Source organism: Falco rusticolus, chromosome 3, assembly GCF_015220075.1.
Source record: "Falco rusticolus isolate bFalRus1 chromosome 3, bFalRus1.pri, whole genome shotgun sequence".
In the NCBI taxonomy this organism is placed as follows: Eukaryota; Metazoa; Chordata; class Aves; order Falconiformes; family Falconidae; genus Falco; species Falco rusticolus.
This window is the reverse complement of record NC_051189.1, coordinates 50,042,832-50,067,913: the sequence shown is the minus strand read 5'-3', so window position 1 is coordinate 50,067,913 and position 25,082 is coordinate 50,042,832. Positions and strand designations below refer to the sequence as shown.

Sequence of the window (25,082 nt, the reverse complement as noted above, 5' to 3'; positions counted from 1 at the left end):
GGAGGGTAGGAGGAAGGGATAAAATGGGATGAAAAACAAGGAGGGGAGCTGAAAAGCCAGTTCCTGCTGGCTCTTGCTGTTCTGGAGATACTCTGTATAGGTTAAAGCAATCACTTGAGAGTGTTTTTTAGAGTTTGAGTTTCAAGAGCTTTTAAATTTAGCGTTTTAGAGTGGTTTTATATTAATTTTTAATGCTGGTTTTATTCTAGAAGAGTTCCCCATAGCAAGATACTTTTAAATAAAACCTTTAAAGGAATCCACAACAAAGGAGTCTCCATCTGTGTGAATCAGTTGCTGCAGATATGATGAAGCAATTCTTAGAATCCCACAGTTGCTGTTTTCCTTTCAACTGACATGTTCCTGGTGTTTTTAAATAAAACAGTTCAATACTAGGTTTAAAGAGACATTCAAAGAATGCTGTGGTGTTATTAGAAAGCTCCGGCTGTGTCCAAGCAGAAAGGACAGTTGCATGACCCTGTTGTATGTGGCTGACCATACCCTATGCGTCCCTTGTTGGGATGTACTGTAAATCATCCTGGATGTTATCTTTCCAAACCCAGAACAGAAACAGAAGGAGGATGAAAGTATAAGCCTGGGTAAATTTGCTACAGTTTATCAGACAGAAATGTGTTCATTGGCATTCTTTGAATGTAGATGCTTGGAGTACTTAACAATCTCTAGCTAATGAGGTCTATTAAACAGCAATGTGCTGCAATTCACTTTGGCTGAATTAGAAGTTTCTGAGCAAAAGCCTCTTAGTGTTATGAGAAAAGTTTGCATATTTAATCCCGAGATAATTGCTAATGAATATCCCTTTTTAATATGATGCAGTAGTAGGGGAAATAGTGGAACTGAAAGGAGGTAGAGTCAAGTCTTACAAAAAAGTCTTATTAAGGTAGAGTAAAGAGAATGTTTCTGTGCGGTCATTTTCACCATGAAAAATATTTGACTTTATTGTGAGTTGGGCATGAGCAGTATTATGTGCATTCACATTACTCTGTGTGTACGAGAATTTGCTCTGAATCCTTTATTCAAAGGCAGTTGTACTGGTGTGGTTTGTTAAGTCACCGCCACCACAGCTGTTAGACGTTCACAGTAGCAGGGCAAGTGAACTCAGCCTACCTTTGCGCTGCAGTGAGCTCAGCCCACAGAGCTGTTACGGTGGCTGTGTCCAACCGCTGAGGCAAAACCAAATAGTTGGAGGGGGATAGAGTATTAACCCATATAACATACTTTGCTGCTTATCTGACCATACCCTCACCACATAGGGAGAAAGTGCAAGTATACTTAGGAAAGATGTTTTAGGTGAGATACCATAATTTGTGCATATGTTTCTCTGCAAACAGTGCTGCAGTGCCACATTCATGGATTTGTGATCACGGGGACAGGGATGCCTGCACCATGCCTCATGTTGCTGAATGTTGTTCAGCATGGTAACTGCATGATGTTCCTGCTGTTGACCTCCTGAGCTGGACTTCTGTTGAAAGCTTCTTGTTCCCTTTTCTGGCATCCTTCAAGACAATGTTTGTAGAAGGAGCTTGTTCTGTCAGGAAGCAGCAGTATGGGAAAACAATTTTATATCTCCTGAGCTCAGCAAGAAAGAAAAAATATTTGGATTTGTTTGCATTTTTTAATATTTGTCACAATGCCAAGCTATTTTAAGCAATCTGGCTACTCCATCTCTACTTACCCTCCTCTGATACTTCAAAATTATTACAAGCCATGTGAAATATGGGAATCAGATGTAAGTCTTAATGTAAGTGTAATGCTTCAAGCTGATAGGAACGGGAGGGGGAGCTGTCACTGCATCAGCCAAGACTGGTGGAAGAGTTGATTGATTACCTATCCCTGGGAAAGGAGGGAGGAGTGCCCTTCCACTTTTAGCAGACTGAATTGCTCCTTGTTCCCTTGTGAAAGAAGTAGGCAGTCCTGTGCAACCATTGCCATTGTCTCCAGGTATATGAAAAAAATGGAAAATCCTTTGCTCTGTTTCCTCCTTAGGTAGAGATCACAAATGATGTTCAGTCCTTGCTACTGGTAACGCTGGCTGTCATGGTGGCCAGGATGATCGGTGACTTGTTCAGTGCATCCCTGTACAGTTCCCTCCTGAAGCTAAAATGCATTCCCTACTTGGATATGGAACCTTTTGTTCATCACAGGAGAAAATGGTGAGGTCTCTTATGTTGCTGATCTGTAAGTTTTCTATGCCATGTTCTGCACAGAGACTGTTTGGGATCTCTGCGAGCCGGAGCTTGGAGGGACAAAGGAGTAAAAGGAGACCCTGACCCTGAACAGTGTCCCCACAGTTTGATGTGCTGTACAAATAAAACAAGAGGCTCCTTTTCTCTTCAAGTTTATGGTATGATCTGAATTACCACTGTCGCCAGAGTCCTGAGAGCAGTAAGTGCTCTATAATGCCCTGTTAGATGCTGTTTATTAGTGGTTCAATTGGTCCAACGGGAATTCTAGTAGAGGTTTTCACAGAGAGTTGTGACTGTTTCTTGTGAACAGGTGCCATAGAGCAGAAAAACAACGGGGTATGTAGAGTCCCTGATGGTGGAGTTTGCCTTACCCGACTTCTGGATGACTAGTCTGGGCTTCTCGTGTGTTTGGTACTGTAAGATGTACATTTTCAGCAGCAATTCCTGCCATCCAAGCATAGAATTTTAATGCAGGTAGGATGAATTGTCTTCTGGAAGTGCCTCCACTGACTATAGTCTAAATTAGTAGCTTAGAAAAAAAGTTACATTTTTTATTTTTTAATTTATGCTAATCCAACCAGTGTTGTGTATCTTCCAGTGTGTGAACCAGTATCCAAAACTTTGGTCTGTTCATGGGTGCTTTTAACCAGTAATAAGAATAGTTTTCTTTCCTAAATGTAGGTGCTGAGTCTACATTTATCTGTAAGTGGTGAGAACTCTGTACTGTTGTCTTCTATAAAATAATTAGCAGAATTGCTGATTTTTTAAGATATTCTCTATGAATGAATTAGGTAATGTGGTGAAGAAATAGAAGGAAAAATCAATTAATTTATTTACTATAGAAAGGCTTTTTGTTTTGCTTAAGGCATGTTTGGGCAGTATATCTCCACAGCCAAAGCTGTTTGCAGGATACTTTAGCTGTCATTTCTCCCAGTATTGAGGTCTTTTGGACGATATCTTAGTTTTAAATGACCCTTTAGAAGAATACAATATTGATGACTCACACTGTCCACACTTTATAACTTCCAAATGCAGCCATATCTGAAAGTTTTTAGCAGGCACACTAAGTGCTGGGTATAATCTAACTGTATTTGACACGAGAGGAAAAAGAGCCAGCAATGTGGTAGGAGGAAATAAAAACAATCTGTGACATTATGGATGACTTCTATATGTACCATGGCAGATAAAACAGAGGGGAAGAAGCCATAAAATTTCCCATAGTAATCCAGTTAAATGACTAGTCCATGGAAAGAATTACAGCTGCTTTCCTGGTTCAGAGTGAGGTCCTATTCACTTGTAGGACAAATGTGTATATACAAATATGTATAAAATTGCATTTCCCTCCCACTCCTTTCCCTTTCCTCTCCAGGAACATTACAGAAAGTTTCTGGATTACGCGGTCACAGGATATACTGATACTCTGAAGCGAAATACATAGTATCACAATTTGGTAAAGATTTTATAGCTAGATACTTTACAGGCTGCCAAGTTTCAGTCTAAATCCTCTCAGACATAGTCTGACTAGGCTGATAAACATCTGAACTAGTGAAAAGTCTTGGCAGTCAGGTGAAATCCTCAGCGACTGGAAAAAGGGAACCACCATACCCATTTTTAAAAAGGATAAAAAGGAGGACCCCGGGAAGTACCAACTGGTCAACCTCACCTTTGTGTCAAGTAAGATCATGGAACAGATCATGGAAACATTTGGAAGACAGGGAGGTGATCCAAGACAGCCAATATGGCTTCACAAAGGGCAAGTCATGCCTGACTAATCTAGTGGTCTTCTGTGACAGAGTGAATGCATCAGTGAACAAAGGAAGACTTATGGATGTCATCTACTTGGACTTCTGTAAGACCTTTGATACAGTCCCGTACAATATCATTTTAGCTACATTGGCGAGATATGGATTTGATGGATGGAACATTCAGTGGATAAGGAATCAGCTGGTTGGCTGCATCCAAAGAGTTGCAGTCAATGGCTTAACGTCCAAATGGAGATCAGTAACAAGTGGCGTGCCTCTCAGGAGTCCATGTTGGGACTGGTACTGTTCACTATCTTTATTAATGATACAGATAGAAGGATTTTACCCTCAGCAAGTTTGCGGGTGATACAAAGCTGAGTAGTGCGGTTGATATGGTTGAGGGAAAGGATGCCATCCAGAGGGACCTTGACAGACTTGAGGAGTGGGCCGTTGTGAACCTCCTGACCTTTTTAAGTAGATCCAGAGGAGGGCCACAAAAATGATCAGTGGGCTGTAACAACTCTTCTGTAAAGAAAGACTGAGAGAGTTAAAGAGAAGGCTCTGGGGACTCCTTATTGCAGCATTTCAATACCTAAAGGGGGCTTATGGAGAGAGGCTTTTTACCAGGGCCTGTAGGCCAAGGGGCAACAATTTTAAACTAAAAGGGGATAGGTTTAAATTGGACATAAGGAAGACGTTTATAATGATGAGGGTGGTGAGACACTGGAACAAGTTGCCCTGAGAAGTTGTTGGTGCCCCATCCCTGGATGTGTTCAAGGTCAAATTGGATGGGGCTTTGAGCAACCTGGTCTAGTGAAAGAAGTTCCTGCCCGTGGCAGGGGAATGTTCATTAAAGTTTCCTTCTAACCCAAACTGTTCCGTGGTTTTGTGATTCTATGGCACCGGCCCATTTCTTGGTCTCTCCAGCACACTTCTTGGATGCTGTATACTACCTTGTCATCCCCTCAAACAAATGCAGCTTCACCATTAAGCCACCTTAGACCTCCAGGATGTGGACTGCTCCCTAGAGCTGTCTTATAGCTTAGGCATCCCAAACCTTGAATATTGACTCAAGGGAACTCTGGATCTACAATCTGCCTCTTAAAGCAAAATATGTCATAACTGAAACAAACTATGAAGCCTAACATGCAGTCTTTGTAAGAATTTGAAAACCAAGATCCTGTTACTTTACCTAGCATGAGAAATACACGGATTAAGACAAGGCACTTAAAAAAGAAATTAGTCCCTGTACATGTTTCCTTATCTCTGTTTCCTCATCACTTCTGAGCATGCTTGAAACTTGAGTCAAAACTCCACAGAAAGGTGCCTGGCCATGACTTTTCTTTCCATTTCTTTTCCCTGCAGACCAAGATTTCTCATTTGTTTTCTTTCTGACTAGTCCTGCAGCTATCCAGATGCTGTGGGAGCCTGCCTATCTGTTTCTTTAGTCTTTTATCTCAGAGTGACCACACAGAGTATGTGAGGCTCTGCTGTTTTTAAGTTCTAATTACTTGCTACACTTTGGGATCATTTTTATCTTCAGATGCCTACACCCAGGTGTAATTTTGCACAGGCTATCCTCTTTCTCTGGTTGTGTCAGACTGGCTGAGGGTTTGCAACCACATTATTGCTGCTCTGGGAAAGTGTCAGTGACACAATTACGTGTGTGGCAGGGTCTACATCCTCTTTGTTCAGTCTTGGTTATTCTCTAAGATCACAAAATGTATACACTGTGCATTGCTGGATTCCCCAAATCATAACAGGGATGGGGGTTAACTGTGTAGGAACTGGTAGCTAGCATATCTTAATAATCAGGTGATAAATTGTATTTGTGTATGCAGCCTGAAGGATTTGGATAACTAGCAGCTTGCTGAAATGCCACATAAATTGGGATCCTTCTTCAACTGAAACTGAAAAGCCTTTGGAAAACAGTGCCTTGCTGGTAGCAGGGAGGAAAAATGAGAAACCCAAGAGAATGCATGTTTTTACATTCTCAGCACTTAACACTGTTAGAGAGAAAGTGTGGATCTTATCTTCCCTAGTTTTTCATCGGTGTTAAGGATGAAAAGACTTTATGTATTTGATAATTTGTTGATTCCTTTTAGAGGGCTGGATAACATCACCAGGCAGAAGATGTGCTAGACACTGAACTGAGAAGCGAAAATAGCCTTTACATGAACAAGGTGGGGGGTGGCATTAAGGTCCAGATCCACAGAAGAATTTAACTCCTAACTGCTATGGAAATCAGTGGGTACATTAAGAACCTAAATTATGTACATGATTACTATAAAGACACCTCTGTAAATACAATTATAAATGAAGCTAATGGAAGCGAGACCTAGATCCTCAGTGGTATTTCATTACCTAATGTGTATTTAGGCATTGGCATCTCTAGATACTTTTCTACGGAGCAGAGAGGCTTGAGATTTCTTTTCTTAATAGACATTATTGTTTTGGAACGTCATTGATCACCCTGCCTGTTGTATTCTGTGCCCTGGGTGACAAGGCTCAAACACAGCTGTATCTAGTACAGGGTTGCTACAGTGTACTGTGATTTCCAGCTACATTGCACACCACTGTAAACACCCCCCCTTATAAAATCTGGTTCACTGGAGCACTCAAAGCTTCTGGCTGCCAGGGAATGTTCTTTAATGAGGGTAAGGAGTACTTGAACACATCTATGACTTGGCAACTCTTCCTGCTTTTTATAAGCTACTATACACTTCAGAGAGAAAATATCTTAGAGGCTACTTTTTAATGGGACAAGTTTACTTAAGAGCTGAGTGCAGCTGGTGCCAGTACTTCTGTTTTGTTCTAGCTTAATATTAGCCTTGTCAAAGTTCTTATAGCGTCTCCTGGGTGTTTCTGTATTGCATGCCATATAAAGATGGTTTTGGGAGCCAAGAATTTTGGCTGGAATATATATTATAGTGGTCTCATTATATTTTTTTAGAGTGTATCAGAGGTGGCCCTATATTAAAGATCCATGGAGCAGGGCTGATTTTTTTTTTCTTTCTCCCTTCTAGTTTTGCCTTAGCCCACACCGCAGACATTGGATCCAGAATGTGAGCCAACCCAAGTTTGAGGGCTATTTGGGATCCAAGGTCCTGGTTTGGCCTGTTATAAAATTTGGGGTAATTAGTGAACTTCTTAGATGAGGCTTTGGATTTAGAAAATCACCGGACTTTGTGGGGGCAGGGGGGTGCTTTTGGTTTGGGCCTAGACTAGCAACTGCTAAACCAAAAGATTCCTCACCCGTCTTGCTGACACAAGTGTTCATTCAAAGACAACTCACCAAGATGCATGTGGTGCATCCCATCTTGCCTCTTTGAGAAGCCAGGGTGTGTCACGGCTGCTTGACACTTCCATCCTGAGAGGCATCATCAGGAGGTGGGCTTGGCAATGGTTTCGTATCAGAGGGCATCCAGCCCATCTTTTGTAGTGTTTGCGGTAGAAGCTGGATCCTGTTCTGGCTGCACAAAAGAAAAAGGGAGCTCCTGTAACAAGGCTACACTTTGTCTGGGGAGAACCCTGACTGCTACAGAAAAGATGGAGGGAAGGTGGTGAGATGTGGGTGAGGTTTGTTAAAATGACATTTGGGCTTTAAGTTGCCTCTACGTCACACTTAAGCAAACATGGCAAAGAACCATTTTTAATCCCAAGCAAACATGGCAAAGAACCATTTTTAATCCCCCTTTTTTGCCTATTCTCCTGTGCTGGGTTTTGAGTTTAGTGTGATTCCATTACCTGAGAAGCAACTGTATGAGCCATGAACAGCAATACTGACCCCCTGACAAAAATACTACGGCAGAGCCAGATGTTGCTTTGTGTGCGTGGAAGAACAACAGCACAGCCTTGCCTTGTTTTCAGTGTGGGGTTGGTGGTGCCCATGTGGGATGGGTGAAAGGACTTATTGCTCCCTCCTGACCCTGAACCAGCTCCCGCACATCTCTGTGGGTAAACCCAGCCTGTCTCCCTTCGCAATCCCTTTAATCTGGCAAGAGACTGATACTAGCTTGCTTCGCTGTGCTTGAGCCTTCAGGCTGTGCTTGGCTCCAAATTATCTAGAACTGCTCTAAAGGAAAAGGTGAAGACTTGGTGCACCTGAATCTGTGTGACGATGGCCGTCTTAATCTGAACATGAATGGAAGGTGAAATTCCAGCTGGGCAGAGTTACTGCTGTATATTAACCCCAATACTTATGTTATTGATGCACTTTTTTTGCTCTGTGATAGGTGGTGATACACAAGGCTACTTAGCTCTGCAGTTTTCAGGAGATCTGGTTATCTCTCTTTATAGGATTTTGGGGAAAAACAAGTGACACTGGGTGATCTACAAAATGAGCTAATGGGCCTTTTCAGCCTTAATCCTCAATGACCAGAGATGCTGTTTTCTTGGAATTTTTTACTGTTAAATTTCACCCCAAATTTCAAATTTATCTTGAAATTATTTGTGTCCAAATTTGAATAATGTCTTTTAGGAAAAAAAGTCACGTGCAAACAGTGTAATCATATTAATATGAATATTCAGACGAGACAGGAAGAGGAAGACTACAGAGGGAAGCAGGAGACCAAGGAGGAGTGACTGTTCTTTTTTTGGGTCTGCCCCACTTCCTTATGTTGCTTTGGCCAAACCAATTTATTTTTCAATCTTCTCAATTATAGAAGGGAAATTAGTTCACGTGACTTCCAGCATCTGTTGTCTTTACCAATTATTGTCAAGTTTTTAAACAAAAGGTCTTATATAAAGGCAAAATTTTGTGTGAACTCTAGAAGATGATTTTTGACCTGCTCTAGTTTTGACTATTTAATGAAGTTACTACCTAAAGGTATTATGTGAATCACAATGACTTTATTTATTTAGATTGGTAAAACTGTATAAAGGTGCCCAAGATTCTGGTTGCATTACTGTTTATTTTTAGAGTGGAGTCTGAAAAAATAAAACAAGTTACTCTTCCTATGCTACAGTAAATACCAGCAGATATAACCCTTCCTCCAACCTAAAATAAACCTTTCCCACCCTTAGCTGTTCACTTTCCTAAAGTGTCCAGGATCAGAGGAGGAGCTGGTGCTGTGCCCTCAAGGTTAGGAGCTGCAGGCCTACACAGGGCAGTGGAGCTTGTCAAAAGGAGGGCTCATGGAGTCCTGGGCAGCAGCACCCTTCTTTGATGGAAAAGGCTGGAGGCTGAGTAACAGCTCACAGCTGATCTGGTGCATTTGGAAGTCTATTGGTAGCTACTGCAGTTCTCATAACCAAGTATATAAGATAGAAGCATGAGTACAGAAAAATATGATGACAAGGATAGTGAAGATGAGCCAACAGCCTGTCTGATTGAAATCCTTGGAGGACCTTATAAATACTTCACTGTTTACATGGGGCAAAATTACCTTTCCATTAGCCTAAAATGTTTTACACTGGAATGTTTTCAGGCTCTAAGAAATTACGTTTTCTGATATGTCTAAAAACTGCAGGCTCAGCTTCTTTATTGATGCATTTTTTTCATGAACAATTAAAGCTGGATTCTCCCCTGCCCCTGAATATGCAGAAAGGAAATGGCAGTTTCTACCAAGATTATGTACTGATTGTGCTCACAGTGTGCTAAGAAGAAAGCATTTTGAATTGACAGGTGAATGTTGTACTGTGAATTATCAGATAGATGCAGCTACATGATCTGCTTGTATTATAATTCAGAAGTGGTGAGAAAAATGGCTTTCCTGTGGTGAGATTTTTAAAAGAAACAAACTTGTAAGGAGTTTGAAAGACTGGTTTGGTGCAGTTGGTCAAAACCTTAGTGAGGAAGATTGGAGGCATAAACAGGCAGATCAAGTACATTGAGTTTTGAAGCAGCTATCCTGCTCCTTTGGATTCTGTCACAAGGCACTCCTCTTAACTGTCCGAAGCAAGGTCCCTGTCAGAGTGTGAATGGGACTGTCATGGGGCTGGCAAACCTGCTGCAAGTATTGGGTATGCTGTGACAACAGGCGTGAACTTAATATGAGGTTCTGGTTCTTGCTATGAGATGAATCAGCTGTAAGGTCCATAGTGAGTGTAACACAGACCTCTTCACCTCGTGGAGACGTCTTTCCACAGATGTCTTGGTTGCTGCTGCAGCCTGTCTGATGTTGAGGGAGGGATAACAAATCCATACTGGCTTTTGGTGTGTTTTCAATTTCTGGGGAGTTCTGTGAAACTGAAAGAAGCGACTTCTGCACACTTTCTGCAGAAGGAAAGGCACCGAAGCAGCATCTGGAACTAATCACCTGTGTTTCACAGCTCACTGGTGGGCAGCGAGCGAGCTGCTTCGGCTCCTACGGGCCTTTACGTAAAACATGCACGCAGCAACTTTCAGCTGTGGGAAACTTGAGCCGGCTTCTGCTGGCCCAGTGAGGAGGAGATGGCCTCCCTTCTGGCTCACCTGGGAGGGCAGGCTGCCTGTACGGGTACCAGCGCAGCCTTCAGATGTGGTAGCACGCAGGTGGAGCGTGCACATACGCACACGGAGAAATCGCATCCAGCCATCGGATGGAGTATTCCACTAATTGGAAAGTCTGCTCCAGTGTCTGGCCCCCATTTGGCAGATACCAACAGTTTCCAGTTAAAGCCAGCCAACCTCACCAGCAAGCCAGCTGTGCTGGCAGAGCAGCTGATCTCATGAAGATGTCATTGAACAACTGTTTGAACTCATTCAAGAAATGGTGGGTCTGACTCGCAGTGGGCTGAAATCCCCTGGGGGTCTTTGCTGGATAAGGGAATACAGACATCTGTTTATGTAAGAGTTACATGTAAGGATATCATCTTCATTCTGGCACTGGGGACTGCTTCCAAGTTCACCTTAAGCTGAAATGGGTTCTCTTTGCTGTTCACATATACGTCACTTTTTCTGTTCCTGTGAGTGTTGCTACATCCTCATGAATATTAGTAGCTTGTCGTAGCAGTTGCCATGATGGAAAGAGTTATTTATTTACAAAGAGGAAACAGATGGCACAAAATACTTTAATGAATTTCAACATGTTTGAGAAATGAAATACCCTTTTTAGAAATAGTATCAGTTTTGCGAAGCCGTTAAATGCTATTTCACACAATCACAAAGGAGGCTTGTTCTTCAGTACACTGGGTGTATACAGAGCCACCGCAGAAGTAAGGCAAAAAAAAAAAAAAAAAAAAAGGCATAGAAAGCAGTAGTTTTATGAAAAGCCATAAAGCCATGAGCATAGTTTTATGAGCTGCTGCCATTCAATACGTTGTGACAGTAGGTGAGTGGGAGATGAAAGCGACAGCAGACGGAAAAAGCCTGAAGAAGCTGAGTCCTGGTGTTGGGGGTAAGGAAGGAAAGAGAGAAAGCAAGTCAGATACACAGAATTTGCTCCCAGAATGTCAGGTGCAGAGAGATCACCACTCATTTTCTGAAAACCAGATAAGTAATACCAGCATTCATGATGTTATTTTTTAACTGGGAGGCAGGTACACATCATATATTCTCCATTTGTTGTGGTGGGTCCTTGCCATAAGTCATAACTGATGAAAAAACGCGTGGTGCACATGAATAGTGCATAAGAGCAGAGGGGTTAGTTAAAGAAAAAAAAAATTAGATGATGAATATATGTAGAAAGTTGTAGCTTACAGTATTTTTATGAAAAGTTAATTATGGTTTCCAGTGTGCTTGTGGTGTAAGAAGTGGGCTAGATTTGTTTTAGAAATGAGAATGCTGAAGTTTGAGGGGTTAAGCGCCTTTTCCAAGGAAGCTGATTGTACAGCTGGAAGGAGAAGTGCTTTTGCTTGAAATCCTGGTTACAGGTGTCAAAACCTTCTACTTACTGGACTGGGAACAGGGTATTATCTGTATCTCCAGATACCCAACGTTATGTTTTAATAACCTGACTACACTTTTCTACTAGAAAGTGCCTGATTCTTGGAAGGACTGAGCAATTTGACATCTTTTTCATATTTTTTTCTCCCAACTGTATTACTTTAGTTTACTTATTTTGTATTCTGTTAGACCTAAATCTCTGTACCTCTTTTGATGACTGAAAGGTCATCTAATAGTCTGTGTCTGATTATTAAAACATATCTTGCTGTCACTGTCCATTTCCAAACATTTTAAAGCCAGTATTTTTAATATGCTAGTCAGTGCTTTCTTGGACCAGGCAGAATGGAAAAGCTAAGGTGGCTGGTACAGTACATGAGGGTGGAGGCCCTGAATTAAGCTTTTATAAAAACTGTCTTATAGGAGCTTTCCTCTCTTCTTTCCAGTTTGGATTAGGTTTTTTTGGCATACATTTGCAAGAAACTCATTATGTCATTGCATTCAGACTGCAAGGGCAGCTTAGTATTTTGCAAATTTCCCTTGGAAATTGCTGTGCGGTGACCTATCCAGAGAACACCTATTTATTTCCCTGTTTGGTTATAAGCAAGATCACGAGGTATTTATTTTAGTGCTTAATTTACTTGCTTCTCTCACCTTATTCCTGTGGAAGTTTGTTTGAAACACTTTGAATATATATAGCTTGTGCTGGTGTCATTTTGAGAAATAAATTACTTTGCCTCTGGTTGGTTATAATGCCAGGGCAGATGGATTTAACACAAGCTTAACACTTTTTTTTTTTTTTTTTTTAAAAGATTCCTACTGGCTTAGATAATAATTTGGAAAATACAGGGATAGCTAAATCATTCTCATTCTGAATACAGTAATAATAAGTACTATGTCCGCCAGGGTTAACCCATGAGACATCAAGATAGCTAATTGGTTTTGGGTCTTTCTTTCTGTGTACATTTGTGTACATTCATATTTGTTCTCTCTAGAGATGACTGGGTGTTGCTTGCAGATGTCCTCCTTTCCTGAGCATTTAGCTGAGCAGCCTCCGTGGGAGGGTGTTTGCTGCAGGTTCCCTGAGAGCCTGAGTGCTGCAGTATCCCCCATGCCTTGGAGCTCCCAGGTGAGGGTTTGGATGCCCCATGGCTGAGGTGAGAACCCATTTTTGATCTCTCACATTTCCACCAAATGTAGTCTTCTACAGGTCTTATCTGTTGGATGCCACACTTCAATGACCATGGTGCAGAGCTTTGTGTTGGGCTTGCAGTGCTGCTGCTGTATGTGTAAGGGCTGGGAGCAGGTGCATGCCAGAGAGCTGCTTGTTCTAAGACATTTCCACACTCACTACTAATCATGTGGGGAAATGCACTGAATAGAAACACCAAGTGAGTTTAGATGCCTTCAGGTTTGGGTGGAAGCAGTGAGCAGGCACTGTCAATAGCTTTGAATGTTCAGATGCCTGTACTCCCCTTAATGCTGACATGGCTAAAGTAGGCTGGTAGTTACAATTTGTACATTTGTTTTTGAACTCGCACTGTGAAAACAAAGTCAAGAGCTATGACATGTTTTTACCTACAGTTTTGCATGGGGTGCGCTGAGGCCATGGTGTTTAAGCTGCTGTTTGAGCAATTCGAGCATGTGGATCCACTCACGTGATCCTTTACTGCTTATCCCAAGGTCTCATGCACAACCTAATTAATTTTTTTTTAAAGCTGAATGTCCTTGTATAAACAGCTACATCTATGCAAAGTGGGAAGGAGCCGCTATTCTTCTAACTCAGTAGTATTTTATACTGACAGTGCTCATGGGAAAAACTTAGTAAGGGATAAAGGAACAGAAAAGCAAACTCTTGGCAGAAAACCCCCAAACATTCAACGTTCTCCCCCCACTCCCCAATCCATCTCTTTTCCAAAACACAAAGGCTTTCTTATCTGTTTCCTTTGTTTCTTTTTTGTTCTGCAATTTTTCAAGCATGAGAGAGAGACAGTTTCCCAGCTGATTATGAGACCTTGTGGAAATCCATTTGTCTTTAGTATACAGTAGTAGCTAAACATACGTAACTTTCAAATCCTCTCTGGGAAATAAGTGACAGAGACATTCAGCTAACCCAAACAACACATTTCACAATAAGTGCTGTACTATCGGAAGGCCTTTAGACTGTATAGCTAAATGTCCACTCATTTAAGGACATGGAGGGACCCAGGATGAGGGGGTGCTGGGAAGCCTGTCATCTTACAGTCAGTGTAAATATTTGTAGATATACTGAATGGAGACTGAACTCTGCCAAACTTTTGGCTCCTGATATAATGAGAAGAATTTCCCACTCAGTTTAGTGTTCAGCTAAAACAGAGACAGCAAGCAGTTGTAGGCCTTGTCTGCCATGCAAAGTTCCACTGAAAACTGTTTTTATATAGATCTAATTAAACAAAAGCCCATCACTAGCATGCATACACTTACATCAATGCACATGGTGATTTTATTGGTGTAATTTAACTTTGAATCAGTTTAAATGTGTCTATTTCAGGGGTTAACACTGAGCACAGCAAATCAATTTTAAAATTAATTTCATTTAAGTGGTGTCCTTTTCCAGCATAAGGGGGTTTTATAGAGCTTTTTGTTTCCCTTTATTCATCTCAGGGTATTCTGTGAACATATTTGAAGAACGATTTTTTCACAGAATTCACTTGCAAAACTACTGAATTCAGTCATCTGCACATGATTAACATTTCTGTGGTACATATATACTATTCTGTTATATAGTGAGATCAATATTGGCATGTAACTTTTGGATAAGCTTTTTCATAGTCTGTTTTTACCAAATGTCTTGTTGAGAAGAAAATTGGTGGGCCTGTGACAAGTATGTAGAAATCTTTTTTTATAACATTTTAAGAAAAAAAATAATTGCATTTAGATGTAAGCAATTTCCTGCGGTGTTGTGGGTTTATTCACAATGGGGTTTCTTTAAAGATGATAAAACAAAAGAAAGCTAATATAAACAAACTGTATTTATATTTAGTAGCAGCTACAGGTATTCATAGCAGTGTAGATGGTTCTGTACTAGAATGATAATTATGAAATAAACCTGTTCAGTTTTTCTGGCCAAATGAAGTGTATTTTTTAAAAAAAAAAGCATGCCTTAGTCTCAGAAAATGCATGAATAGTAGAAACTAGAACTGAATAACTCTAATACTTGCTGAAGTTTAAAACATGGGTAAGTAATTTTAACAACCTCCAACCTAATGATGTTCCTCTAAACTAACCAGCCCACCCTCTCAATTGTTCAGAGTCCTGACTATGCTCAGACTAAAAATCACCACAAGCATTAAGCAACCCCCGAAACAACCTCCTGAGAATTATTTATACAAGATGCGGTGGTCACTCAGGGCAATAAAACAATGGTTTACAAGAAGCCCAAATAAAACCTAGGGCTGTCCTGAGCAGGATGGCCAGTGGTGAGTCAATGGGTAAACACTGTCTGTGCAGAAAGAGCACAGGAGCGCCAGCTGAAAAAGATGAGGGCAAATCTGTGAATAAATCCAAGCAAGCAGCACTGCCTGTGCTCTCATGTGCTGTGGTCCTTGGAGTGTGTTTGAGTTAGGATTATGCTTCTCTCCCACCCCTCTTAAAGTCCTTTTAATAATTTCAAACTTGCATAAAATACAAAGTAAATCCTATCTGAAGAAAAGTTCTCTTGTACTGCGTGTCGTCTAAGGAAACCTCCCTGTTATGATTAGATCTGTTACGGTTAGATCCTTAACAATTTATTTCAGTGGGAAAACTTCCATTGGATTTAATAGCAACAGGGCCTGAACTACATTTCCACGAATCATTTCAAGACAGTTTACCATTCAGGGATATTGGCTTCTTACCAAATGGCATTCTTCTTTAGGTCATAAGGCAGATTGTCTTTGTTCAATGTTATATCCAGTCTCCTGGATGTGCACTTGAAAGGAACCTGAAACTTGGATATCAGAACTTTGGTGAAATAGCCTTAATACTTTAACACATTACGTTACTATAGTGAATTACATTTTGGGAGAAAATGTTCTCACATGTCCTATAAAAGAAAAATTTACACTAGACCTGTTTTAGCAGTGTGGCTACAACTCTGTATCTCTCCTTGAGGTAAGTCTAATTATGTAAGAAAGACCTACTTGATAAAATCCACGTGTAAGTACCTCTTGTTATTCCATACAAAAAGGCATTTTTAACATGGTAAATGAAATGCCCTTGCTTGAAATGACATTGTTGCATAAACACAAGTGTGCAGCAGCAGTGACACTCACCAGCTAATCAAAGCACCCTTGGATGGCATTTGGGCAGGCTCGTGGCTGTGCAGGAGAAGGGACCCACGGACCGGGGGGCACTCTGTGCAGGCGCTGATGCCTGGGCACAGTGTGCAATTGCCGTCTAACTGGCCTGTGGGCAGCACTACTATCTTGAGGGCTGTGAGCGCAGCCTGGGCAGCTGGCATGGCTGTTGGCAGGCTAGTGTAGGTGCCTGGGATGGTTTTTAGGTCCTGTCCACTGTACTCTCCTGGCTCTTCTGTGGCTTTCTTTTGCCATGTTTGGATCTTGGCGGCTGCTGGGAAGGCTGATCCTCGTAAAGGTGTGTTAAGCACCCATTTAATGACAGCCTGAACCCCCAGCTACATGGAAGGAGGGGCACCAGGAGATCATGGTATGTTGTGGGTGCCAAATGGAGACTGCCATGGTGGGGAAAGCTGGAGACCTGTGACTCCTGGCAGTAAGAAAATGGTACCTTCTCCACTTTCAGGTCTGACTGCAGAATAGGTTTAGTGCTCTGGAAGCAGATGGAGGAGGACACATGATTTAGTGACAGCAGCCATAGGGAAGACACTCAATGCCTTGTTTGCTTCACTGTCTTACCGACAAGGACTCCTAGGTCTCTGAATTTAGTGTAAGGATTCAAGAACTACCAGCAGTAATTAAGGACCAAGTGAGTGATTACTTGTGAAAACTTGAGCCATGTCTATGAGACCAGATAGGCTGCATCTAAGGATGCTGAGAGAGCTAGCTGATGTCTTTGCAAGGCTGCTGTCGTTCATCTTTGAAAGGTTGTGGAGACTGGGGGAGATCCTCAATGATGGCAGAATGGTAAGTATTGAGCCTGTGTTTAAAAAAGACAAAAAAAGGTCAGCCTAGAAAACTACAGGTCAGTCTGCCTCACTTCAGTCACTGAGAAAATCATGAAGGGAGTCATCTCGGAACAGATTTCTGGGCATATGAAGGAGAAGGCAAACCACGCCTGACTGACTTGATTGCTCTCTATGCAGAAATGAGTGGTTTGTGGATAAGAGGAGAGCAGTGGATGTCAGTGACCTTGATTTTAGCAAGGCTTTTGACACTGTCTTGCATCATGTTCTTGTATCCAAGATAAGATGTTACAGTTTAGAGGCTGAAAAACTAGGATGGTGTGGAATAACTGGTTGGATGATTGTCCTTACAGGGTGGGGGTTAGTGGATCATAAACTGCCTGGAGGCCTAACAAATGGAGCACTGCAGGGTCTATCCCTGGACCTGGCCTGTTTAGCATTTTCATAAATGACATGGAGGAGAAATGGACTGTACTTTCAAGAGAATTATGGGTGTTGCCCAACTGGGATGCTCAGGTCTGGACCACTTGCACTGTGAGGCTGCAGGACTGGGGCTTGTTCATCGTGGAGATGAGGAGGCTTTGGAGGCATCTAATAGTCCCGTGTTGTCATCTGTCCGTTGTTCCCCCCTACCTCCCACCACGCTTCTCCATAACTATTGGAGATCGCTGAGCAGATGGAGCCATGGTCTTCACAATGGTGTGTGGTGGACAAGAAACAACAGGCACAAGCTGAAACAAGAGATATTCATACTGGATATGAAGAAATACCTTTCCACCATGATGACAGTGGGGTAGTGGTACAGGCTGCCCAAAGTGGTTGTGCAGTCTGCATCCTTGGAGGTTTTTAAGACCTGACTGGAGAAAGGCCCAAGCACATGGTTTGAGCTCATGGCTGAGTCTACTTTCAGCAGGAGGCTGGACTAAAGAACTGCTGAGGTTCCTTCTGACTTGAATGATCCTTCATTCTTATGATCTTATCAATACAACTACAGTTTGGCTTGATGTTTTGCTGAGAAGCAATATATTGGTGAAGGCTTTCTTTAGCCAATTCTATTTAAAGATGCCTTGGCCTTGAAGAGTCTTTCATAAAACAACTCTTTTGCTTGCTTGTCTCCTCCACTCCCAAAGTCAGGTTATTCTTTACAGCAACAGACAGAAGACTCATTGAAAGAAAAGTCACTGACAATGAGCAGTGAATCAGTGCCAGTCCTTAGTGTGTTCTTAGACCTGGAAAAGCTGACTGATGACAATACGAGGTGTATAGTTGACGTAGAGAATGCAGACACCTTATGATCCCAGACAAAACCAATATCACAGAACTGTGTAACAAGCTATCCCTTGCTTTTATACAAATGTCTGATTTGACAAAACCTAAGGACGTTTCATGGGCTTTTGCAATAATGTGGAACATTTGCTTTCCAATGCAACGGAGCAAAACTGTGAAGTTGTGGAGTCAGAAAACCTACATGCTGCTAAGAAATACTCTAGAAACTGCTGGAATGTAACAGTATTCACACTCCTCTTATTTAAATATCATTTGGGGTTTGCACATGTAATTCAGGAATTAGTTATTATCATTAATCATGTATTCACATTGTGTCCTCTGCTAGGTACAGTACTTTTAATAGTAATGCAATGTGTAGTACTTTTAGACAAAGCTTAAGGCAGGCAAATAGAGATTTCTATCTGGCCTATGGACATGGAAAAGAGGCAGAGGATGAACAGGAATCTAGTCATTTAGAAGAAATAAAATTCCTTTTATGGAGCCACAGCAGCACAGTTCTGACAGCAACTCATCCTGAGCAGCATCCGTGGTTTCCACTCAGTTCCATCACTTGTACTGCATCAACTGGTAGCACTCAGTGAGATTAAGAATGAAAAAAAATCCATCTCTCTGGGATTTTTAGGTTTTGTTTTCACTAGCTGATACTAAATTCTGCACTCAGCCATTTTGATTTCCAAGGTAAAAATCTGCTCATTCTAACTCACAAGCAAAATGCGGTTCAGAAAGGTTAATTTTTCCATAAGTTGGTGTTCTGGTCCCTTGAAAGGTGGGTCTGTAATGGTGTTCCAAATCTTCATTGCCTGCAGTCTGTTTCATATAACTGGGGATGGGTATGATGTGATTTGATGCATATAAGACTTTTTTTTTTTTTTCAGGATTCATTTAAATCCAACCCAGTTTAGAAGAAGAAACTTGTTTCACAGCTGTGTAGGTGCCATGTATGAAGTGCATTGTCTCCTCAGTTCTGTTACTCTTAGGCAGGTGATCACATACAAACCATCAGAGTAACTGGCTTGAAAAAATAAGCTTGTGTCTCTCAGGAGGGAGGACAATAATTAACAGCATATGGAAAGAGCTGCTTTTACCACAGGGATGAAAGGTACGTTGGTAAAACAGGATGTGGGCAAATTTATGCTCCAGTTGACTCTGGCTGTGGTTTGTGTCAGCCTGTGTCTGAACAGGAGATTCTGGCTTATGGTGTGTCCAGATGATAGTCAGAATAATTAATGTAATTTTTTGAAAATAGAAAATATAAACCAAGCTAAAACTAGAGCAGTTCATTGACTTCTGTTGTAAGAATCTGGCCTACTGTAATTCCATAGAAATTACTCCTGAATTTTGCAGTAAGTATGTTATTTTTCATTTCACCCTACTGTCAGAGAATGGGTACACATGTTTTTCAGTTTTGTATGTTCATAGTTCCTGAAACTTTGCCTAAAACCTGAAAAGTTTTAGAAAATACTGGAAAATCTGTATATGATTTGTAAGCTATCTTTGAAGGAGCTATCTTTCTAGCTGCTACCGCTGCAAAAAACCCTTATGCAATGATAAGCATAAGCCTGAATTTTTCCAAAGTGCTTAGCTTTAAACTATTTGATATCAGCCAGAATTCCAGAGGATTTCAGCTCAGATTAAAAATCTTTTTTTAAATGTGAAAAGTCATGCAAATTGATAAGTGAAAAGTCATGCAAATTGATAAATGGGTCTTACAATATCCTGTCTAGGATGACCATGTCATGCATATGGTTGAATTTATCATGTATCTCACACAAAGAAAAGCAATGCTTGATAAGCAGTTTTATTGGGTAATTACTTTTTTTTTTTTTACATTTGCAAATAAAGCAGATTGATTTCCATCTTGAAGTAATTTACTAACACATTATAAACTTGTCAAATGCTAACGTGGTACAGTATGCCTCGTTTCCTGTTTACTAAATAATGCTTTGGCTGTCTGCTTTCTGTCTTTCAGGTTGAACCTGGAATTGTTCTCTGCCAAGGATGTCATGAAGCCTGGCATCAGGGTCCTTCACCTGAAGGAAAACATTGCCTCCTTGGCTCAGCTTCTTGCAAGTACAAGCCATAGCGGATTCCCAGTGGTTTGCAGGCTCAAGCCAGAAGATGCAGAGGTGTTCCAGGGAACTATTAGAAGGTAAAAATGCTATCAAATTGATGTCATGTGATGTTTCTGGCCATTCATCAGACTTTTTTCCTTTAAGCATCTGTTTGTGAAGATTATTTGGGATGGATATGAAACTTGTTCCTACTTTCTTTAGCATGAACAGCAGGTGTCCTTTAAAGAAAGACCTAACATTTTTATACAAGGTTATCTATTTCATCAGGGATTTATTGAAACAGCATCAATGAAACGACCTTATGGGAACTGTAGAAAAGGGGACAATTGCCCTTCAGAATCTTAAAGGTTCACTGAAACAGTAATTTAAAAGGATTTGAATCTAGTTACTCATGAAATGTCCCATGCCAATTCAAAGCTGGCCTGCTATTTCTTCATAATTTTTTCATTTTATTAGTGTATGCTTTTACAGGAAATGAGTGAACATAAATCATATCACAGATGAGGTAAGCAACAAAATCAGTGGAAGTAACCTGCTAGGGTAAACAAGAATTAGACTGAAGGAATCCTTGCCATATGGAGGACTCTCAAAAGGCGTAATAAAATCTCCTGATAAATTAAGTATTTATGGTACTGTATTTCATGTGACTACAAGAGTGATTTCATTCTTTCAGGAGTATCTTAAGACTGTCCTTTGAGTGGGGGGTGGGTCATGAGTGGGAGATGCAATGACTTTATTTCTACCTTAAGTATCCTAGAGGAAAGAAGATGAATATGCAACTCCTACTGCATAGGAGTTCACACAGCAAAGCTCTATGAATTATGCTTCCAACAGCGGTAATACAAACACGTGGCCAGTTTTGTACTGTAATACCATGCTTTTTCACAATTTGCATGGTGTCTTTTGTCCTGAAAGACTGTAGTATTCTACACCTTTTCTTGTAGATTTACTTTTTTATCCACTTCTGGTTTAATGCCTTGACTGCGTGGCAGTTGGGAGCTATCAGTGAGCGAACAAGGATAAAAACATTTTCTTTTGTTGATCTGGATGGGGAAAAATGCTATCCGTGCATCATCAGTGGAAATTTGGTTAGGACTTGTCTGCTTGCCTGCTTTATAACAAATTTTGAAGGATGAACCGCTGGCAGCTGGATCACATGAACTTACCTCATAGCAATGTGGTCAGTTGCCCTTTTGGAGCATGAAGATGGGAATATTTAATAAAAATTGTGAACTTGCTTCATTGACAAGTGAAACAGTTTGTATGAACCTTTTAGGAAGAGAAATTTCTGCTTGCAATGAGAATTGTACAGGGGAATCATTTGGGTCGCAGTGGCCTGCAGAAGTAATGACATCAATAAATGCAGTATCATATACTTGTATATGATATGTATACTTGTTCTCTCATGGTGATGCTATCATAAACATTATTAATAAGAAATGTGCTAAGGCACTAAAACCTAAATTTCTGAGTGATAGTCTGCAGTGTGCACCAATCTGAAGATATTATGTAGCAAAAAATAGTGTGCTTTCTTTAGTTCTCAGCTGTCCACAGCAATAAATCTAGAAAGCACTCTAACAACTGATACAGCCAAAGTTCCTTTTAAATTCAATTTATAGTCTCATAATTTCCTTATTAATTCACCAAATCACCTTGAAGTGAGCATCCCAGGCTGCTGAGGACTCTGCTGAGTTTATGCAAATACCACTGTGCTTTGTGATGGAGAGCACACTAGTGTGGAAGCAAGCAAAAAGGGGGGGATGGAAGGCTGGTCACTAGCACATCCCAAAAAGAGGTGCCTTCAGAGCAAAGCTGATGATACCTGACAGTCCTGGTAGGCTTGTCATTTGCTTAATCCCCACAGGGCTCTTTTATGCTGCCTTCTCTTACAGCCTTTTAACAGGGATGAATGAAAAAGTTTCCCTGTCACTTTCAGCATAAATTAACTGTTGTTAGACTGTTTCAAGTAAAACCAAGACAACATTTTAAATGGTTGACAAAGAAGCAGGAAATGGCTTTTTTAGTTAGTTGGTGGCTCACTCCAGTGAAACTCATGCAGAGATTATGTCTGGGAGCAAGCACTGCATCCTGAGGTGCTCTGACACCCCTTTTTGCCTCAGTGCATGCCCTGCAGCCTGAGCACTTGCGTGATGAGTTCTGGGTGTCTTGTCCCCAGCGAGGACCACAGAAGACTTTACTGTTCTGCTGTTCTCACCAACACCATGAAGGGAATGCTCTGCAGCCGTCCTCTGAAACAAGCCTCCAAAAATGTGATGTGTCATGGAATTACTATATTCATAACCATAAGCAGTTAGGATTCAGGTTTTCCATCTTACTCATAAAATTACAGCTCTTGCAGCACGTAACTGTTAAGAGCAAGATGACAAATGCTGTGAACTCCTTAAAGGGGAAGGGTGCTGTTCAACCTCTTACCCTAGGAGATCCAGTGCAATCCCATGTGGAGGTGATGTGACCACAGTCAGAAAAACGATAAGTTATTTTTCCGTCTTGTACATCAGTAGTGTTGAAGTGGAGGAAATGTGGCTTGTCTGGCATATTTTAAAAAAGGTGGCATAAGCATGATGGAAAAAATAACTGTCATGATGTTTTTCTTGAGGATTGCCTTGGGCATTATTATTGATTCTCAAATATGCTTGGATTTTTTTTCTAGTAAAAAAATATTGTTATTAGGTTAAAAAGAAGGAGGCAACAAGCTAATGAAGGGAAAGAAGCAAACGATTTGCTAAGCTTGCATGAAGGTAGCAGCAGCTCATAGTTTTTCAATACTGTTTCTCATTTATGTGTTTTCCTGTACCATTTCTTCTCATAAAATAAGCATGGATGAAACACTGTAAATTTGGACCAAATGTAAAAGTTATTCAGTACCAGCCCACACTTGAAACTGTAGTGATGAGAGTTGTTGTACAAGGACAAAGTGTTGTTATGTTTTGTAATACATATGAATGATTCTGACCCTTTGAAAAGGTCAGTGTCAGTTCTTACAAAAGCAAGGACTGTGGCCAAGCAATGTTGGCTGGAACTTGCATGGGCCTACAAATGCACCTCAGTGCTGGCCTGCAGCAAACACCCAGATATTCCAATTTTATAAAAAAAACCCCTCCAAACAAACAAAGCCCCCCAGATCTTCCAAATCTGCTTAGTGGGGATAGATTTTTCTCCTGTTCTTTGTGATCTCAAAGGTTACCCATGGGGGATGAAGATGAGATCACCAAACACATTTTTATATGGGTGACCCAAATCTGAAGCGGTTATCTTCCCCAGTTGAGTGAGCAGCAGAGATAAAAAACAAAAGCAACTACTAAAGAAAACTCCTTGGCTTTAAAATTGTTAAAGAGGAAGCAAACTGTAGCTGAGAAGCAAGTTTCCAAAACAAAGATCTCCTTAGAGTAATACTTTTGACACTTTGCCATAGGCAGAGCTCTATGCATGCCTGGGAAACCCTTGCAGAATTCAGTTTGAGGAACGTGTGGCTGGTGAACTTGATGCATGGCATTGATGGGGATGATAGACTTATTGTGTGCAACACAGAGGGTTGGGGGACTGGCTTCCCCCCTTCATTTCTCGCGCGGTAACGATGATACTTGCACATCAGAATAAAGCAAGCTATTCTTCTGCGCTGCAGCTGAAATGCCTCCCCCATCTTCCCTCAGTGACTGCAGGAAGGGAGCTGGGCTGTTATGAATGTGTTAGCCCAGAGTCTGCTGAGAGCTATAAATGTCATGCCCTAGATGGCATGCCTTCCTGGCTAGGTGGAATTCATTCTTCAGAGAGACCTGAGGATAGGACCACTGCCTTCCTTCCCAGGAAGTTTCTGCCAGAGACACTGAGTGAAGCTGTAAATGCATATTGAGGAGTTGTTGGGAGGTCCCCTGGCTCTCTCTTGCCTTGGCTGCTCTAGTCTGTGGCTCCAGATCTTCCTCCAGTGGGAAAGACAGAGTTGTGCTTCTGCCTAATTTCTGTGAGACCAAAACTGAAAAAAGCACCATTTTTTCACTTCCACATATGTTATAATGTACTAGTGTAGGGCCATTGTGGGGCAATGAAGTGGTTCTTTGACATGATGAAGAGATTAGACACATCATCACTTGTGTTTTGCTGCTCCATCATCTTTGCCAGAGGTTACTTTATAATGTAAACCACATTAAAAACAGAAGACATGGAGGATTTGAGGAGTGAAGCTGTAGGTAACAAATTTCTTTCCCCCACGCTGTGGACAGGGCTGGGATATAACATGGAGGATGATGTTACGTCATCAGCAGTGTCTTTGCTGCCATGCTCTGCATCCTCCCATGTGTGATCACTTCCCTCCACACGTGTGACACTCGTGTACTCTCTGATTTCTTCCACCAAAATGGGTGACAATGTGCTTTCTGCCTAGGTGCCTTTTTCCGGAGATGCTGTTTATCCCTTATTATGTGTAGATTTACTGCATATTTGTGACTCATACCATGTTAATCTCAGGGACTGCTCTGATGGGGTGGCTTTTCTTGCCTTTACCTCACTTTTGTCAAGTCAAATGAAGGAGCAGGGTTTCCATACTGCAGTGAAATCCTGCTGGTATTCACTGAGGAAAAGCAAGTGGATGCTGGTCTGTCCCACCGTTTCCTTTGAGGAGAAGTGGTGCAGAGAGGCAGAAGCTGGAGTAGTGCCCGGCAATCTTAATTTCTGCCCTGAACACAGCTATGAGACAATTTTCCTGGAGAAACTACTGGGCTGACAAATACCACTGAGTAACCTGTTCGGGAATTTTACCCTAACAGATAAGCCATTTTGTTCGTGTCTGAACTGCTCAGATCTGTACCATACATAGCTCTCCTGTGGTAAGGCTGAAGG

General features: G+C 41.3%; 1 protein-coding gene across 1 annotated transcript in view; it reads left to right on the top strand.

The window, feature by feature from the left end:
• Positions 1 to 25,082, top strand: part of LOC119144974 (chloride channel protein C-like) — an 81,105-nt gene that overhangs the window by 41,765 nt on the left and 14,258 nt on the right. The window contains 2 exon segments of the mRNA XM_037380960.1: positions 2,002 to 2,168; positions 20,126 to 20,305. Coding sequence (XP_037236857.1) covers positions 2,002 to 2,168; positions 20,126 to 20,305 — 347 coding nt within the window.